Here is a 19,578-nt window from a genome sequence, read left to right on the forward strand (position 1 = left end):
CGGATAATGTCACGAACCAAACTTAGAACTCTCGCAAAAAATGTTCCTGCCGAAACCCGGGATCGAACCAGGGACCTTTAGATCTTCAGTCTAACGCTCTCCCAACTGAGCTATTTCGGCAACCTTAAAGAGCCGGACCAAAAACGATTGTAACTTTGGCTGTCTGGTGTATTCAGTTGATTTTAGGATCATGAATGTTTGCTATTAATCTTTCTCCAATAGCGAGTGACAAATGCATCCACATGGATGAAGTAATCACGCACACGTTCTTTTTGAAGCGTCCATCTGCTGGTCCCCTGACAAACTCAAATTAGGCTAACCCAATTACTGACGACAGCTACGAAAATGAGCCTCAGTTGATCTGGAGTCTTCTTCGGAACAGACACAGGCTCGCAATGTGTAATGGAAGTTCCAGAACTACTCAGATAAAATGACCTGTTATTTCATCCATTGTCCATGAGAGGGTGGTAAGTGAACACATCACATTTGCACTTACCCTTCAGGATGACGCAATATTAAAGTGGTCTAACTCACCCATTCATACTTTATTAGATATATTATATAAATTATAGTATTGCTTACAAATACAATTTTAACGCATTCTTTGAAAACAAACTTATCCTTTTATTTTGTCAAATCATAACTGTATGGTAGGTATGATTTCTGTTGCATAAAGGCTTTTTTATATTATCACTTGTTTTTGTCTTCGCTGAATTTTCCGCATGTAAAACTTAGCAGAGGATGGTTTCGATCCATCGACCTCTGGGTTATGGGCCCAGCACGCTTCCGCTGCGCCACTCTGCTATCTGATAATATGTGAAGGGGACGAGCTTATGGTCTATACAATGAAGATCTTATCGGCTCCTTGAAGGGAATTTGAACATAACAATACTCCTTCCACTGCCATAGTAAAATAAGTATAGACAAATCTAATGACAAAAAAAGCAACTCAAAATGCTGATTCACATATTTTACTGTATTTTTGAAAAACATGCAATAAAGTATCTGATGGAAATCCAGATGGTGCAAGTATTATACTATCTAAGGCCGCTTCCCCCGTCGTTTGGCGTGTACTTTGAGATCACTTCATTTATTAGAGAAGTATGGATTTTCTTGGTTCTCTTTGCAAATGCCATTAATATCAGATATATTTTCAATTGCAGAATACTGTATGGTTTGTTTGTGTGTGTGTGTGTTGGTTTGTTTGGGTGTGTGTGTGTGTGTGTGTGTGTGTGTGTGTGTGTGTGTGTGTGTGTGTGTGTGTGTGTGTGTGTGTGTGTGTGTGTGTGTGTGTGTGTGTGTGTGTGTGTGTGTGTGTGTGTGTGTGTGTGTGTGTGTGTGTGTGTATATATATATATATATATATATATATATATATATATATATATATATATATATATATACAACAATGGCCGGAGTTGAATAGAACAGCACTTCACCTTAGGGACTGTTCCCTCTAATCTATACAATACATATCTGTTTATTTTATGTGATGATAAAAGGCTCATACAATACAAATCTTTTTTAAATGTTTTCTTTCACAGTGATAGCGACTCCGACTGGGAGGCCCCGGTGCCAAGCTGCCCGCTCTGCCTGTGCCCCCAGTGGTGTTCATATGCCACAGGGCACAGCATGGAGGCGTCGTTGTGTTCTGTGTCGCATGAAATGCACCACTTGTTCAGTTTGCCTCTGCTTTACATCAGAAAGAGACTGCTATGGGACAGGGCACAGGCAGCAAAATACTGTGACGAGGATTTCCAAGGGGTATACTGTTTTTTTTTTTACATATATTTATTTTCTAATATTTTTTTTAACATTTTTTTTTGTGTGTGTGTTATTTGCACTGCTGTATATAGTTATAGGTCATTTCTGAATGTCTGAAGTGTGGCTGTCAAACAGTGCAAATTACAATGACATGACTCCACTGACATCAATGCAATTATGAAGTTGAGTCCGAGAAACATTCACTTTTCTACCTGTTGGATTCTGGCTTGAAATATACTAATTCCTATCATCATATTCGAAAGTATTGATTACTTTACAGGTATAAGAAATGTATATTTTAGGGGTCAATGAAGGGTGAGTAGAAACTTTGGGTATGGAAAGTTACTGAGTAAGACAGGGGGATGTGCAGGAAGTTCATAATCTGTTCAAACATGTTATTGCTGAATATGAATATTTCTAAGGAAGGAGGCAAAGGGGAGCAGTTTGGTTTCAATTCCTGATAAGGCAGGTCAGTTTCTGTGGAACTAGGACAATGAGGGATGTGGAACTCAACTTGAGATAAGGTCAGCAGTTGAAAAGAGAAGACGCTGGGGGGCGGAATTTGACTACAGTCCTATTCCACACATACACTTCCATGCCCATGAGGGTCCTAGACTTAGGCAGGCCATGACAATACCAGTGAGAGGAACTTAGTGTTTCTCCATAACAACAGAGTGTTTATCTTAGACATGCAAGGTGGTAATTCCACCCATTCACATGCAGAACGGAGGGGGTGCATTTTTAGAAGGTCCTCTAACTCTGGGCATGCCTGCACAACTTTCTGCAAGTATAGCCAGTATTGGCATGCAACATCACAGCAGAAAAAGCCCACCGTGCCAGTAGAAGACAGCTCCTTCTGCAAGTACATTGCTTAGGCATATATTTTGCCTATGTACATATTGAGAGCCTTAAGGAGCATGCCGTGTGGCAAACTGCTGTCTCTAGACCCTCGTCTAAATTGGCAGATGATTTTCCCGAAGTCTCTTTGGCTCTTGTCCACTCTGACGTGCCACACACTCCTTTGCCTGGCGTCTACAACATGAAAATCACATTGGTGCAGAGATTAACATAAAAGAAACAAGTTCTAAACTAGGTGACATTAAGCTATGCTATAGAAACTGTGATTGGTCTTTGAATGGACATGTTTGACGAAGGATGACACATCGTCTTTCGCCAGGAAGACAACATCATATTAGCCCTTCTCAACATTAAATAGAGAATCAGACTACAAGATTACATCACAAAATTATACATAAAACCAAACCGCCAGGATGTGGCAAGTAGCCTAGAGAGGTGGGTTGCTGGTTCAAGTCCCAGACATCTGACCGTGTTGCTCCAACCTCTGTGTGTGTCTGTGTGTCTCGGAGGGATCTAGAGAAAGTTAAAAGACAAATCGCTGTCCCACAATATAACATCATAAACATATACTTTATTACAAAAAGAAGACCAGCATGCACTTTAAGAAGGTGTAATTATACCCTGAACAAACATCAACACAGAAGGTAGTACAAACCCTGAGGCTTTCCGGAAGTGGTATTGCTTGCGATTCCTATCTACTGATATAGCATGCATCTTCTGTGAGCAGGGCAGTGACTTTACGTTAACATTTAATCTGGCTTATTTATCTAATCAACTAACTACTATGATTTTAAATTATGTAACAATTAACCCATTATGATTTGGGGCACCACGAAGCGGTTATTTAAATACAGTGGGGCAAAAAAGTATTTAGTCAGCCACCAATTGTGCATGTTCTCCCACTTAAAAAGATGAGAGAAGCCTGTCATTTTCATCATAGGTACCCTTCAACTATGACAGACAAAATGAGAAATAAAAATCAGAAAATCACATTGTAGGATTTTCAATTAATTTATTTGCAAATTATGGTGGAAAATAAGTATTTGGTCAATAACAAAAGTTTATCTCAATACTTTGTTATATACCCTTTGTTGGCAATGACAGGGGTCAAACGTTTTCTGTAAGTCTTCACAAGGTTTCACACACTGTTGCTGGTATTTTGGCCCGTTCCTCCATGCAGATCTCCTCGAGAGCAGTGATGTTTTGGGGCTGTTGCTGGGCAACACGGACTTACAACTCCCTCCAAAGATTTTCTATGGGGTTGAGATCTGGAGACTGGCTAGGCCACCAGGACCTTGAAATGCTTCTTACGAAGCCACGCCTTCGTTGCCCGGGCGGTGTGTTTGTGATAATTGTCATGCTGAAAGACCCAGCCACGTTTCATCTTCAATGCCCTTGCTGATGGAAGGAGGTGTTCACTCAAAATCTCACGATACATGGCCCCATTCATTCTTTCCTTTACATGGATCAGTCGTCCTGGTCCCTTTGCAGAAAAACAGCCCCAAAGCATGATGTTTCCACCCCCATGCTTCACAGTAGGTATGGTGTTCTTTGGATGCAACTCAGCATTCTTTGTCCTCCAAACACGACGAGTTGAGTTTTCACCAAAAAGTTATATTTTGGTTTCATCTGACCATATGACATTCTCCCAAACTTCTTCTGGATCATCCAAATGCTCTCTAGCAAACTTCAGACGGGCCTGGACATGTACTGGCTTAAGCAGGGGGACACGTTTGGCACTGCAGGATTTGAGTCCCTGGCGGCGTAGTGTGTTACTGATGGTAGGCTTTGTTACTTTGGTCCCAGCTCTCTGCAGGTCATTCACTAGGTCCCCCCATGTGGTTCTGGGATTTTTGCTCACCGTTCTTGTGATCATTTTGACCCCACGGGGTGAGATCTTGCGTGGAGCCCCAGATCAAGGGAGATTATTAGTGGTCTTGTATGTCTTCCATTTTCTAATAATTGCTTCCACAGTTGATTTCTTCAAACCAAGTTGCTTACCTATTGCAGATTCAGTCTTCCCAGCCTGGTGCAGGTCTACAATTTTGTTTCTGTTGTCCTTTGACAGCTCTTTGGTCTTGGCCATAGTGGAGTTTGGAGTGTGACTGTTTGAGGTTGTGGACAGGTGTCTTTTATACTGATAACAAGTTCAAACGGGTGCCATTAATACAGGTAACGAGTGGAGGACAGAGGAGCCTCTTAAAGAAGAAGTTATAGGCCTGTGAGAGCCAGAAATCTTGCTTGTTTGTAGGCGACCAAATACTTATTTTCCACCATAATTTGCAATTAAATTAATTAAAAATCCTACAATGTGATTTTCTGGAAAATAAATTCTCATTTTGTCTGTCATAGTTGAAGTGTACCTATGATGAAAATTACAGGCCTCTCTCGTCTTTTTAAGTGGGAGAACTTGCACAATTGGTGGCTGACTAAATACTTTTTTGCCCCAATGTAGATACCATCTCCCATATTAAACTCAAGGTCTTTACTTATTTCATCTATAAACAACTTATTAATCATAACCACATATCGTTCTGAACAGTTGTAACCTCCGGCATATGCAAAAACCTGATCCTTTTGATTCAGTACTACACAAATTGGTTTAATTATTTATTTACTAGCTAACTAAATGGTAACATAAACATATACACTTAATACATTAGAAACTTAAATACTTAAATAATACATAAGAAACATAAATACATTTTTCTAGGTACTTTACTTAGGACAGCTAATCAGTCGTACCAGTGATTTGTCCCGGAGGTGACTTTATCGTCTCTACCTCGTGTTCAGATTTCAGAGTTCAAATCACTTTGGATGTGAGCTGCAGCTACACGCCTCTCTGGTCTGATATGTTAACTTCTTGGCGCACCCATCCCATTAGCAGGATCATTTTCGTCAACATCTGCTGAATTGCAGAGTGCCAAATTCAAATTAAATTACTAAAAATATTACATTTTCATGAAATCACAAGTGCAATGTAGCAAAACACAGCTTAGCTTGTTAATCCACCCGGCGTTGTCAGATTTCAAAATAGCTTTCCGGCGAAAGATATCCAAGAGTTTATGTGAGGATAGCTCTCAGTAGACAAAACATTAAAAACAGCTATCAGCAATGAAGATTGGTCACGAAAGTCAGAAAAGCAATAAAATGAATTGCTTATCTTTGATGATCTTCGGATGTTTGCACTCACGAGACTCCCAGTTACACAATAAATGTTCCATTTGTTCCATAACGATTATTTTTAAATCGAAAAACCTCCATTTGGTTGGCGCGTTATGTTCAGAAATCCACAGGCCCGAGCTGTCACAATGGGGCAGACGAAAATTCCAAATAGTATGCGTAAAGTTTGTAGAAACATGACAAACGTTTTTTATAATCAATCCTCAGGTTGTTTTACAATAAATAATCGATAATATTTCAACCAGACCATAGCTTTTTCAGTAGGAGTGAGAGAGAAAATGTCTGCTTCAAGCTGCTCACGCATGCAAAACACTGCTGGCACCCAGCCATCCAATGACGCAATGTGATCCTTCTCGCTCATTTTTTCAGAATAAAAGCCTGAAACTATATCTAAAGACTGTTCACACCATGTGGAATCCATAGGAAAAGGAATCTGGTTGATATCCCTTTAAATGGAGGGAAGGCATGCAATGGAACAGAGGTTTCAGGAAAAACAGTACTTCCTGGTGGATTATCCTCAGGTTTTCGCCTGCAATATCAGTTCTGTTATACTCACAGACAATATTTTGACAGTTTTGGAAACTTTAGTGTTTTCTATCGTAATCTGACAATTATATGCATATTCTAGATTCTGGGCCTGAGAAATAGGCAGTTTCATTTGGGTACATGTTTCATCCAAACATCAAAATACTGCCCCCTACACTCAAGAGGTTAACTCTTAACCCCTCATTTTATACAGTTCTTCAAAAGGGGTGGGTCGTCAAACTGACACGCTCTCTGACTTCACTAAGGGCAAGGCTTGTCACTTGTACAAAGTTATGCAAAACTTATATTTTATGGCTCCTAAAATCAAGTCCCTCTTATGAAAACATTTAGTTATTTCATGCACAACGTAGAGGATGGAAACTTCATACATGTAGAGTGTATACAGTATTTCCTTTAATCTTTTTTAATGACATCACAAAATCACAACCAGCCTGACATCCGTGTTATTTTAGGTCGCCTCTGGCCATTCCCCTCGTTCTAATATTATAAATATTGTTCCAGTATTCACTTTAAAACGTGTTAGAGTTTCGGAGGGAAAATCTGTGAAACAAAGGCAAATTCCTTGGGTTATTTTGGAGAGCGAGAGAGCTGAATGTTCTGTCCTTGATTTACAGCAGGGCGTGAGCTGTCAACTGCCACCAGCTCCCTTCGCACCCCTCTGCGGGTGAAAGGGGGTCTGGCTGAAGTTATTTACTGCAAAGCTGATCTGACCCATTTGGATCCTCACAGGACAGTCATTACAGCAGGCAGGACAATGGAGGAGATCGCTTACACAAAGCTTGACTATTTCCAACCGCTCATACATCCATTCGGGGAATGCCTTCTGAAATGTGTTGACACATCTTTCCACTCTAATAACATGCAAAACGTAGAGGTATAAGTAAATGGCAATATTAACGACTCGTCAAATTTTAATTTGATTAGTATATAGGATATATATAGGATGATGGGCGCATCCTGGGGCCAGCACCTTCATGTCTTCGAAGGACTTGAAGAGGTCCATTTCCAACCACCCATTGGAAAGCAGGCGAGCCCTGCTCTTCACCCGGTTAAACTTCTCCTCTCCTACTGACCAGAATCCAAGAACATCAAGCAGGATACGCTGCCCCGCAGCTATACCCTCGGACCCTAAGACCATCCTTCCCACCTCGTGTCTGGCGACAATACTCAGTTGGGGGCTTTGTGCGTCATCGCTTCGGTGGCCTACCAGACAGTATCGAAATAACAAATGTTTATTACTAGAACAGGGGGCAGGCAAAACAACAGGTCAAGGGCAGGCAAAGGTCAGTAATCCAGATCAGAGTCCAAAAGGTACAGAACGGCAGGCAGTCTCAGGGTCAGGGCAGGCAGAGGTCAATAATCCAGTGTGGTGGGACAAGGTACAGGACGGCAGGCAGGGTCAGAGCAGGCAGAATAGTCAAAACCATGAAAACTAGAAACAGACTGGAGCAAGGGGGAAAAAGCTGTTAGGCTTGGTGAACAAAACAAACTGGCAACAGACAAACAGAACACCGGTATAAATACACAGGGTCTAATGGGGGAGATGAAAGACACCTGGTGGGGGGTGGAGACAAACACAAAGACAGGTGAAACAGATCAGGGTGTGACAAAAACTACTTTGGAGGTTATGATTATCCTGGCTAGCAATGCATACCAATATTGTGGATCATGAGTAAAAGCCTTTAAAGGGATGTTTGGATGTGGGTCATGAACTGATTACATTTGAAACTCATGATCCACAATATTCTCTGTACTCTAAGGTCACTGACTGGATGGATAAAGAAATATCTTGCATGTCATAGTTTCCCTTCTCTTTGGAACCCTCAAAAGCACTTTATTTTCTCCAACAGGCCGGGTCTCTCCATATCTTAATAATTTGATTGATATTATATAGGTTACTTACTACCGAAGACTAGGTCTATAGGACGTATTTAGTTCAAAAAGGTGTCACCATAGACTTATGAGTCAACTCACGTCATTCAACCATTGCTTCACAAGGCTGCTGGGAATCCAAAGCAAGCAGGGTCTGTAATGTTGTTCTGCCACCATGTCTGAGGTGAGGATGATGGAGATGTGATAAAGAGGATGCATGGAGGACTTACTGATGCAATTTTACCTGTATTTGTAGCCAATCGAATCCACAGAAAACCTCAGGTGGTAAAGCCCATCTACAATACACCATTTTATTACTGATATGTTCTGCTGACTGGAGATGTTTAGGCTACTCATTATGATTATGTTTAGTTGTGTAGGGCAGCCAACTAAACTACAGTACAGCAGCATGAGCGTTGAGGAGTAAAAGTGAGATCAACATAAATAGTATTCAAGTACTATGATGTTTTTTTGAAATTGGGTTGTTTTTAATAAAGTGTCCCAGTCTCATTCCCCAACTGGACATGCTTTAGGATCATGCAGTCTGTGGTCAGACTAGCAAAATTAATAGTTCCTTTGAGAGATAGTACAGGGTCTCTCACATTGACACACAGACTTTACTACAAGCTGAGGAAGTGTATGGTGAAGAATAGCTACAGCATTTATTTTTAAATGTAAATGTTATTTTGACTAGGCTTAATGGAGTAATGGTAAATAAAATGTTTTACCATGATTAAAAAATATGTATTTATCAGTCATTTGTTAAAATGTAAAGCTTATTTTGACAACTTATAGCTTTTGACAAATTATTGTCAGTGTTGCTGACTGTTTTATTTGAAACGACTTTGATCATGAAATGGAATGACTGACACCGTGTTTGATCCTGAACCCATTCTTCCTCATCAGTGCTTTTCCTCTCGATCGGAATTCTCACATTATTGTGTAATAATTTGGCACATAGGACCCTGCTGTGGGTTTCTGGATTATGACAATTTACCTGTGTTTCATAGGTGCGGGTATAAGGAGCGTTCTTCACCATGCCCAAATTTAGAGCGAGCGGATGAGCGAGGTCTCCTGCCTGCATACATCACTCACTACCTCCTGAAGCTCATTTTTCTTATTTAAGCGACAACCCAGAAAGAATAGATTTGAACGAGAGAGACGTTTCCCCTATACTCGTAAACTGATTACTTTTTACCTCTTGGTGGAACGACTGTCCAGAAATTATTCAAAACAAATGGGGGCATTTTGGTTTGTGGAGCTGGGCGTATTAATATTATTTCTCCAGGTAAGATTTTTTTTATTCTACTTTAAAAGAAACACAATGTAGGCTACGCCATTTACCTGGAAATACAGTTCAATTTCAATTTAAGGGGCTTTATTGGCATGGGAAACATATGTTTACATTGCCAAAGCAAGTGAAATAGATACTAAACAAAAGTTAAATAAACAATAAAAAATGAACAGTTAACATTACACTTACACATTCCAAATTATTATGTCTATATACAATGTTGTAATGATTTGCAAATAGTTAAAGTACAAATGGGAAAATAAATAAATATAGGTTGTATTTACATTGGTGTTCTTCACTGGTTGCCCTTTTCTTGTGGCAACAGGTCACAAATATTGCTGCTGTGATCGCACACTCGTATTTCACCCAATAGATATGGGAGTTTATCACAATTGGATTTGTTTTAGAATTCTTTGTGGGTCTGTGTAATCTGAGGGAAATATGTGCCTGTAATATGGTCATTGTGATAGTATAATTGCATTTCTATGGAAATGTGGTGAATATTTATTTTATGACCTTGTGCAGTTGATTATAAATAATAAAACTGTTTATTTTCTTTTTTCCTTTTGTAAGGCTTTCAAACCAGGGTTCTCGGAGGAGTCAAAATGTCTTCCAGGTTTCAATTCAGAAATGTACATTTTCAAAGTGGAAAGAAATCACTTACGAAGTGGCCGGAGTCTTGGAAAAGGTTAGAACTAACTAATGGTAGCTTCCTAACTGTCATACATTTTTGCCCTGTCTTGTGCTAACATCGCGTTCAAAACAACTGGGAACTCGGAAATATCCGACTTCAGTGTGTTCAAAACTTGGTGAAAAAAACGAGCTCTGACTGGGAAATATCTATTTGAACCTTCAACAAAAAATTGCCCCGAATAATTCATGCTGTACACCAGCAGAAGGAGCTGGAGCAGTTTTGCCTTGAATAATGGACAAAAATCCCAGTGGCTAGATGTGCCAAGCTTATGGAGACATACCCCAAGACACTTGCAGCTGTAATTGCTGCAAAAGGTGGCTCGACAAAGTATTGACTTTGGGGGGGGGGGGGGTTATGCACGCTCAAGTTCTGTTTTTTTTTGTCTCATTTCTTCTTTGTTTTACAAGAAAAAATATTTAGCATTTTGAAAGAGGTAGGCATGTTGTGTAAATCAAACCCCCTAAAAACCCATTTTAATTCCATGTTGTAAGGTGGCAAAATAGGAAAAATGCCAAGGGGGGTGAATACTTTAGCAAGCCACTGTATCAATAGAATGAGCAGAAAGCAGAAGTGGGTACTGTGGCATTCATCCAGTTCAGTTTTACTTCTGAAAACCACACTTCCATATCTTTCTCAACCACACATTTCTTCTTGTCTTGTGTGTCATTGCACAATTTCTGCTTAACATTTAGCCAGTTCATTAGGCTGGAAAGAGGTGTATTGATTTGGGTTTTTTAAATAATACTCAATCAACTTCGTTTGTAAGCTAATAGGAGCATAATGATACATTCAGACCTCTTTGTAGAGCTAGGTCTATGCCTCAGGATGTTTATAGTAGTCATGTGAAACCAGATGTTGCTGCCTGCCTGTCCTTGAGTCTCAACCCAGGGCTGGGCAAGTCAACTCTGCTCTCTGTCCACACAGGATGATTCTAGTAGAATACTTGTATACCATGACAGCTTAATCTCCACCTGGTACATTGTATATTGTTCTAAGTTGCACAGTACTAGTTATACATGTCATGTTAATAGTTACATGAGGATATGGGTCAATTTACTCCTTTGCAAGTCTGACATGTTGTGGGTTTTTACATTGTGCATGTAATAAGCCCTGCATAATGTCTTTGCAGCAGATCAGAGCTGCGATCATGAGCCGACTAGGCCTAGGTGTTTTAGAAGGCCATTTTGCTGCTTCGTTACTATGACCAGTATTCCATTTATACATTTACTGAGAGAGTCTGTGGTGGCTCATATCAGTTTCTCTCAAGAAGGCACTGATGGAATATGGCTCCTGTTATGAATTTGAAATGAATGCAACAGTGCTTTAAATCTGCTCCTGTTGTTGAATTGCTTTCAATGGTTACTTTGTAGGCCCACTTGTATTATGGTTGCGATATTATTTTTTAAATGATATCCTCTGACCACCTTTCTCTTTGACCTTGCAGTGGTTTTTGATGACTGCACCAGCCGTACCAGCTTTCTCTTTCACTCCGAGGATTCACGCTTCAAAGTAGATGGCGACGGGACGCTGAAACTGAAGAGGGGGCTGACTCTGCATAATGGACATAAGGAGTTCTATGTCTCTACCCAGTCCAAGGGCAAGAAGATCACAGTTCCAGTCAGAGTGCTGCATGAGGCCAGACATGGCCACCACCACAATCACCATGAGATGACCACCCAGCCCAAGGTATATGACTGGTTAAATTAACGAGACTATGGTGTCCTCTAGTGGATAGATGGGCAACTGCATCTCTGGAAGGGTTTCAATGACATGTATAGCTGGAAATATTCTGTAATTGAAACAGATTTTTTTTTTTCAGGTCAATTGAAGTTTGATGGCAGTTTCTGTAAAAATGCTCTATGTATTTTGGTGCTTGTAAAACCATGGACTTGATATTTGATGGTTTTTGTTTCAATTCCACAGCCAGGAGAAAGTCTGTCTCTACCTGTTCTGAACTTCCCCAAGTCTTCAGGAGGTCTGAAAAGAAGGAAGAGGGACTGGGTCATTCCTCCCATCAACTTCCCAGAGAATGACCGAGGCCCGTTCCCCAAGAATATGGTGAAGGTATGTGTCTTGTAGGTTAAGGAGCGTTTTTCCGTTACTCTAATATCAGCGTTGGACATTTCGTCATTGACGTGAATTCTATTATCCTTGTAAACCAGATCAAGTCCAGCAATGATAAAGAGGTGAAGATCCAGTACAGCATCACTGGCACTGGGGCAGACCTACCTCCTGTGGGACTCTTCACTGTGGACAAAAACTCTGGAATACTCTATGTGACCCAGCCTTTGGACAGGGAGAGAAAAGACCAATACATTGTACGGTTTGCGTATCTTAATTGTCTTCCCTTGACTTACAGTGCCTTGCGAAAGTATTCGGCCCCCTTGAACTTTGCAACCTTTTGCCACATTTCAGGCTTCAAACATAAAGATTTAAAACTGTATTTTTTTGTGAAGAATCAACAACAAGTGGGACACAATCGTGAAGTGGAACGACATTTATTGGATATTTCAAACTTTTTTAACAAATCAAAAACTGAAAAATTGGGCGTACAAAATTATTCAGCCCCTTTACTTTCAGTGCAGCAAACTCTCTCCAGAAGTTCAGTGAGGATCTCTGAATGATCCAATGTTGACTTAAATGACTAATGATGATAAATACAATCCACCTTTGTGTAATCAAGTCTCCGTATAAATGCACCTGCACTGTGATAGTCTCAGAGGTCCGTTAAAAGCGCAGAGAGCATCATGAAGAACAAGGAACACACCAGGCAGGTCCGAGATACTGTTGTGAAGAAGTTTAAAGCCGGATTTGGATACAAAAAGATTTCCCAAGCTTTAAACATCCCAAGGAGCACTGTGCAAGCGATAATATTGAAATGGAAGGAGTATCAGACCACTGCAAATCTACCAAGACCTGGCCGTCCCTCTAAACTTTCAGCTCATACAAGGAGAAGACTGATCAGATATGCAGCCAAGAGGCCCATGATCACCTCTGGATGAACTGCAGAGATCTACAGCTGAGGTGGGAGACTCTGTCCATAGGACAACAATCAGTCGTATATTGCACAAATCTGGCCTTTATGGAAGAGTGGCAAGAAGAAAGCCATTTCTTAAAGATATCCATAAAAAGTGTTGTTTAAAGTTTGCCACAAGCCACCTGGGAGACACACCAAACATGTGGAAGAAGGTGCTCTGGTCAGATGAAACCAAAATTGAACTTTTTGGCAACAATGCAAAACGTTATGTTTGGCGTAAAAGCAACACAGCTCATCACCCTGAACACACCATCCCCACTGTCAAACATGGTGGTGGCAGCATCATAGTTTGGGCCTGCTTTTCTTCAGCAGGGACAGGGAAGATGGTTAAAATTTATGGGAAGATGGATGGAGCCAAATACAGGACCATTCTGGAAGAACCTGATGGAGTCTGCAAAAGACCTGAGACTGGGACGGAGATTTGTCTTCCAACAAGACAATGATCCAAAACATAATCAAAATCTACAATGGAATGGTTAAAAAATAAACATATCCAGGTGTTAGAATGGCCAAGTCAAAGTCCAGACCTGAATCCAATCAAGAATCTGTGGAAAGAACTGAAAACTGCTGTTCACAAATGCTCTCCATCCAACCTCACTGAGCTCGAGCTGTTTTGCAAGGAGGAATGGGAAAAAAATTCAGTCTCTCGATGTGCAAAACTGATAGAGACATACATACCCCAAGCGACTTACAGCTGTAATCACAGCAAAAGGTGGCGCTACAAAGTATTAACTTAAGGGGGCTGAATAATTTTGCACGCCCAATTTTTCAGTTTTTGATTTGTTAAAAAAGTTTGAAATATCCAATAAATGTCGTTCCACTTCATGATTGTGTCCCACTTGTTGTTGATTCTTCACAAAAAAATACAGTTTTATATCTTTATGTTTGAAGCCTGAAATGTGGCCAAAGGTCGCAAAGTTCAAGGGGGCCGAATACTTTCGCAAGGCACTGTAATTGAAAACGGATTATATGTAGTTTTAAAGTAATGTTTGTCGTTACTTTTCTCTCTAGCTCCTAGCCCATGCTGTTGCAGTGGGTGCAGGTATAGCTGAGTATCCCATGGAGATCATTGTGAAAGTCATCGATATGAATGACAACAAACCTGTATTTACCCAAGATCCATTCACGGGAACAGTTCCTGAAGCATCAAAACCAGGTATGTTCACACACACTCAGTATTTACAATACTTAATAATGTTTTTTTAAGGAGAATTATGCTAGGACGATTCAGATTTTTTCTTCACTCTGTTCAGGTGATGAGGTCATGCAGGTAACGGCCACTGATGCTGATGAGGAGGGCTCTGCCAATTCTGATGTCAGATACACCATTCTCAGTCAGGAGCCTCCACTACCAAGCCCCAACATGTTTGTCATCAACCCTGTGACTGGAGGGATTCGGGTTAACGCACCTGGGTTGGACAGAGAGGTTGGTCTCTTTTCAAATCAATAGTCTTGTCGATCACTTATTCATTGTGTATATTCTACATGCATTACACTTGTGATTCTGATTTTAATTTTCTACTTAATTTGTGTCAGAAATTTACCAAATATACTTTGGCAATCCAAGCTGCCGATATGGAGGGAAATGGCCTTACCAGCTTTGGCAAAGCCATCATTACAGTAACGGACAGCAATGACAACGCGCCACAGTTTGTGATGCCTTCGGTAAGCACATTTCTGAAGGCAAATTTTAAAATTGCCACCTTACAATTGTTTTAACACATAATGGAATTGCCCTTTCTATGTTGCTTTATAATCATGTGTCTCTCCTTTGCAGTACACTGTGTCAGTCCCAGAGAATAAAGTGGATGCCTTGGTGGTGAAAATGCCAGTGACTGATGGAGATGAGCCTCACTCCTCTGCCTGGGCCACCACCTACAAGATAGTTGACGGGGACCCTCAAGGCCTTTTCAGTGTGTGCACAGGCCCTAGCAAGCTGGAGGGCACCATTATGACAGTAAAAGTATGTTCAAATCCTCTCCTGTAGATATATTTGAGCTGCTACACTGGAGGTGCAGCAAAAGCAACCTGTTAATGTAGCTTTTTAGCTGCTTTTCTGGAATGGTATCCTGGAGGAAGCAATTTTCACTCCCCTTCGTATTTATTTGGACAGTGACGCTGAAATGTTTTAATTTGACTCTATACTCTAGTGTTTTTTTACTTGAGATCCAATGTTTTATGAGGCGACAGTACACAATGTCACCTTTTTATTTGAGGGTATTTTCATACATATCTGTTTTAACATTTAGAAATGAAAGTACTTTGTTTCTTGTCCCCCCCCCCCATTTTGAAGGTGTCATAAGTATTTGGACAAATTCACCAATGGTGTATTAAACTAGTCAAATGTTTAGTCCCGTATTCCTAGCATGCAATGACTACATCAAGTTTGACTCTACTTTGTTTTTCGTTGTTTCTGATTATGTTGTGACCAATAGACCCTTTTACAGTTCATGACACAATGACGTCACACACAGTTGCACGCGACTCTTGGCGGCAGAGAAAGCCATCGCCTTCTGCGCCCATTCCTCATAGCCTAGATTTATATTTGTATTACTTCTATACAAAATAACTTTTTGGGGTTCTCATACGCTTACAATGATGTTTTTATTCTTGCTTGAACAGTCGCTAAGGTTATATTTGGTTGTGGTCATTGCAAAATAGCTGGAAATATTCTGTCATTGAAACTTGGATTTTAAAATAAAAAAATTTAATGTAGGGGTATGATGTTTGATGGCAGTTTTTATAAAATGATCCATGTATGTATTTTGGTGATTGTAAAACCATAGACTTGATATTTCATGGTTTGTTTCAATTCCACAGCCAGGAGAAAGTCTGTCTCTACCTGTTCTGAACTTCCCCAAGTCTTCAGGAGGTCTGAAAAGAAGGAAGAGGGACTGGGTCATTCCTCCCATCAACTTCCCAGAGAATGGCCGAGGCCCGTTCCCCAAGAATATGGTGAAGGTATGTGTCTTGTAGGTTAAGGAGCGTTTTTCCGTTACTCTAATATCAGTGTTGGACATTTCGTCATTGATGTGAATTCTATTATCCTTGTAAACCAGATCAAGTCCAGCAATGATAAAGAGGTGAAGATCCAGTACAGCATCACTGGCACTGGGGCAGACCTACCTCCTGTGGGACTCTTCACTGTGGACAAAAACTCTGGAATACTCTATGTGACCCAGTCTTTGGACAGGGAGAAAAAAGACCAATACATTGTACGGTTTGCGTATCCTAATTTTCTTACCTTGACTTAATTGAAAACTGATTTTATGTAGTTTTAAAGTAATGTTTGCCGTTACTTTTCTCTCTAGCTCCTAGCCCATGCTGTTGCAGTGGGTGCAGGTAGTGCTGAGGATCCCATGGAGATCATTGTGAAAGTCATCGATATGAATGACAACAAACCTGTATTTACCCAAGATCCATTTACGGGAACAGTTCCTGAAGCATCAAAACCAGGTATGTTGTTCACACACACTCAGTATTTACAATACTTAATGATGTGATGTTTTTGAAGGAAAATGATGCCATATTTTGCTATAATTATTTTCACTCTGTTCAGGTGATGAGGTCATGCAGGTAACGGCCACTGATGCTGATGAGGAGGGCTCTGCCAATTCTGATGTCAGATACACCATTCTCAGTCAGGAGCCTCCACTACCAAGCCCCAACATGTTTGTCATCAACCCTGTGACTGGAGGGATTCGGATTAAAGCACCTGGGTTGAACAGAGAGGTTGGTCTCTATTCAAATCAATAGTCTTGTCGATCATTTATTCATTGTGTACATTCTACTTGCGTTACATTTGTGACCCTGACTTAATTTGCTACTTAATTTGTTTCAGAAAATTCCCAAATATACTTTGGCAATCCAAGCTGCTGATATGGAGGGAAATGGCCTTACCAGCTTTGGCAAAGCCATCATTACAGTAACGGACAGCAATGACAACCCTTCGGTAAGCACATTTCTGAAGACAATTTCAAATTGAAGCCTTACAACTGTTTTAAAACACAATGGAATTGCCCTCTCTTTGTTGCTTCATAATCATGCGTCTTTCCTTTGCAGTACACTGTGTCAGTCTCAGATATTAAAGTGGATTTGACTGATGGAGATGATCCTCACTCCTCTACCTGTTCCACCACCTACAAGATAGTTGACGGGGACACTCAAGGCCTTTTCAGTGGGAGCACAGGTCCTAGCAAGCTGGAGGGCATCATTACAACAGCTAAGGTATGTTGAAATCCTCTCCTATATTTGAGCTGCTAATCTGGAGGCGTCGGAAAAGCAGCCGGTCAATGTAGCTTTTTAGCTGTTACTCTGGAATGATTTTCTGAAGGAATTATTTTTCACTCCCCTTCGTATTTATTTGGACTGGAAGGCTGAAACGTTTTAATTTGACTCTATACTATTGCATTTTCTTTACTTGGGATCCAATGTTTTATGAAGCGACAGTACACAATGTGACCTTTCTATTTGAGGGTATTTTCATACATATCTGTTAACATTTAGAAATGAAAGTACTTTATGTTTCTAGTCCCCCCATTTTGAAGGTGTAGTAAGTATTTGGACAAATTCACTAATGGTGTATTAAACTAGTCAAAAGTTTAGTACTTTGGTCCCATATTCCTAATACGCAAGTTTGACTCTACTTTGCTTTCATTGTTTCTGATTATGTTGTGCCCAATAGACACTTGAGTTGTGCGCGACTCTTGGCGGCAGTAAGAAAGTCATCGCCACCTGCGCCAATTCAAACTGGCCTATATTTAAATGTATTACTTTATTACTTCTAAACAAAATAATGTTTTAGGGTTCTCATACGCTTACAATCAGTGGAGATTTTGGCATGTACATCTTGGTGTGCAATCAAAACAAAAATGTGGGATGCATGCCAGCAAAGCCACTACACAATACGTTAATTGTGCTATAACGGTGAACACGTTGTTAGGGCCTATCAGCGGAGCCTTGTCTGGCAGTGAAACAGTTCATTCAGCCACATTTACTGCCTTTTAAAAAAAATCAGGCTGACTTACTTAAATCAAATCAAATGTATTTATATAGCCCTTCGTACATCAGCTGATATCTCAAAGTGCTGTACAGAAACCCAGCCTAAAACCCCAAACAGCAAGCAATGCAGGTGTAGAAGCACGGTGGCTAGGAAAAACTCCCTAGAAAGACCAAAACCTAGGAAGAAACCTAGAGAGGAACCAGGCTATGTGGGGTGGCCAATCCTCTTCTGGCTGTGCCGGGTGGAGATTATAACAGAACATGGCCAAGATGTTCAAATGTTCATAAATGACCAGCATGGTCGAATAATAATAAGGCAGAACAGTTGAAACTGGAATAGCAGCACGGTCAGGTGGACTGGGGACAGCAAGGAGTCATAATGTCAGGTAGTCCTGGGGCATGGTCCTAGGGCTCAGGTCCTCCGAGAGAAAGACAGAGAGAAGGAGAGAATTAGAAAACGCACACTTAGATTCACACAGGACACCGAATAGGCCAGGAGAAGTACTCCAGATATAACAAACTGACCCTAGCCCCCCGACACATAAACTACTGCAGCATAAATACTGGAGGCTGAGACTTAAACAAATGTTTTTTTTACTGACAATTGAGAGGTGCAAACTATGGCATAAGGGGATGACAAGCAGATAAGAAGCAATCCGTAATTTCGATTGAGACATGAACGAGCAAGCTAGGACGAACATAGTCGATATACAGTGCCTTGCGAAAGTATTCGGCCCCCTTGAACTTTGCGACCTTTTGCCACATTTCAGGCTTCAAACATAAAGATATAAAACTGTATTTTTTTTGTGAAGAATCAACAACAAGTGGAACACAATCATGAAGTGGAACGACATTTATTGGATATTTCAAACTTTTTAACAAATCAAAAACTGAAAAATTGGGCGTGAGAAATTATTCAGCCCCTTTACTTTCAGTGCAGCAAACTCTCTCCAGAAGTTCAGTGAGGATCTCTGAATGATCCAATGTTGACCTAAATGACTAATGATGATAAATACAATCCACCTGTGTGTAATCAAGTCTCCGTATAAATGCACCTGCACTGTGATAGTCTCAGAGGTCCGTTAAAAGCGCAGAGAGCATCATGAAGAACAAGGAACACACCAGGCAGGTCCGAGATACTGTTGTGAAGAAGTTTAAAGCCGGATCTGGATACAAAAAGATTTCCCAAGCTTTAAACATCCCAAGGAGCACTGTGCAAGCGATAATATTGAAATGGAAGGAGTATCAGACCACTGCAAATCTACCAAGACCTGGCCGTCCCTCTAAACTTTCAGCTCATACAAGGAGAAGACTGATCAGAGATGCAGC

At 40.6% G+C, this 19,578-nt stretch overlaps 1 protein-coding gene and 1 non-coding gene across 18 annotated transcripts in view; one reads left to right on the forward strand and one right to left on the reverse strand.

Moving 5' to 3' along the window:
• Positions 1-47: 47 nt before the first annotated feature.
• trnaf-gaa (transfer RNA phenylalanine (anticodon GAA)) lies at positions 48-120 on the reverse strand. Its single transcript has one exon. It is a non-coding gene; the product is annotated as a tRNA-Phe (tRNA).
• Positions 121-8,815: 8,695 nt separating this feature from the next.
• The window catches only part of LOC118393767 (B-cadherin-like), a 59,708-nt gene continuing 48,945 nt past the window's right edge, over positions 8,816-19,578 (forward strand). Inside the window, exons 1-16 of one of the 17 annotated variants that reach the window (XM_052462098.1) lie at positions 8,816-8,933; positions 9,234-9,511; positions 10,091-10,205; positions 11,656-11,897; positions 12,135-12,275; positions 12,374-12,529; positions 14,260-14,404; positions 14,502-14,674; positions 14,785-14,913; positions 15,026-15,211; positions 16,069-16,209; positions 16,308-16,463; positions 16,560-16,704; positions 16,808-16,980; positions 17,090-17,200; positions 17,311-17,475. In XM_052462098.1, the coding sequence (XP_052318058.1) occupies positions 9,461-9,511; positions 10,091-10,205; positions 11,656-11,897; positions 12,135-12,275; positions 12,374-12,529; positions 14,260-14,404; positions 14,502-14,674; positions 14,785-14,913; positions 15,026-15,211; positions 16,069-16,209; positions 16,308-16,463; positions 16,560-16,704; positions 16,808-16,980; positions 17,090-17,200; positions 17,311-17,475 (2,229 nt within the window). In that variant the 5' untranslated portion in view covers positions 8,816-8,933; positions 9,234-9,460. Of the gene's footprint in view, positions 8,934-9,233; positions 9,512-10,090; positions 10,206-11,655; positions 11,898-12,134; positions 12,276-12,373; positions 12,530-14,259; positions 14,405-14,501; positions 14,675-14,784; positions 14,914-15,025; positions 15,212-16,068; positions 16,210-16,307; positions 16,464-16,559; positions 16,705-16,807; positions 16,981-17,089; positions 17,201-17,310; positions 17,476-19,578 lie in introns of those variants that run through there. The other 16 variants (XM_052462096.1, XM_052462097.1, XM_052462095.1 and 13 more) reach the window with 16 other exon arrangements.

The sequence above is a fragment of the Oncorhynchus keta genome, chromosome 14 (assembly GCF_023373465.1).
Source record: "Oncorhynchus keta strain PuntledgeMale-10-30-2019 chromosome 14, Oket_V2, whole genome shotgun sequence".
Lineage (NCBI taxonomy): Eukaryota > Metazoa > Chordata > Actinopteri > Salmoniformes > Salmonidae > Oncorhynchus > Oncorhynchus keta.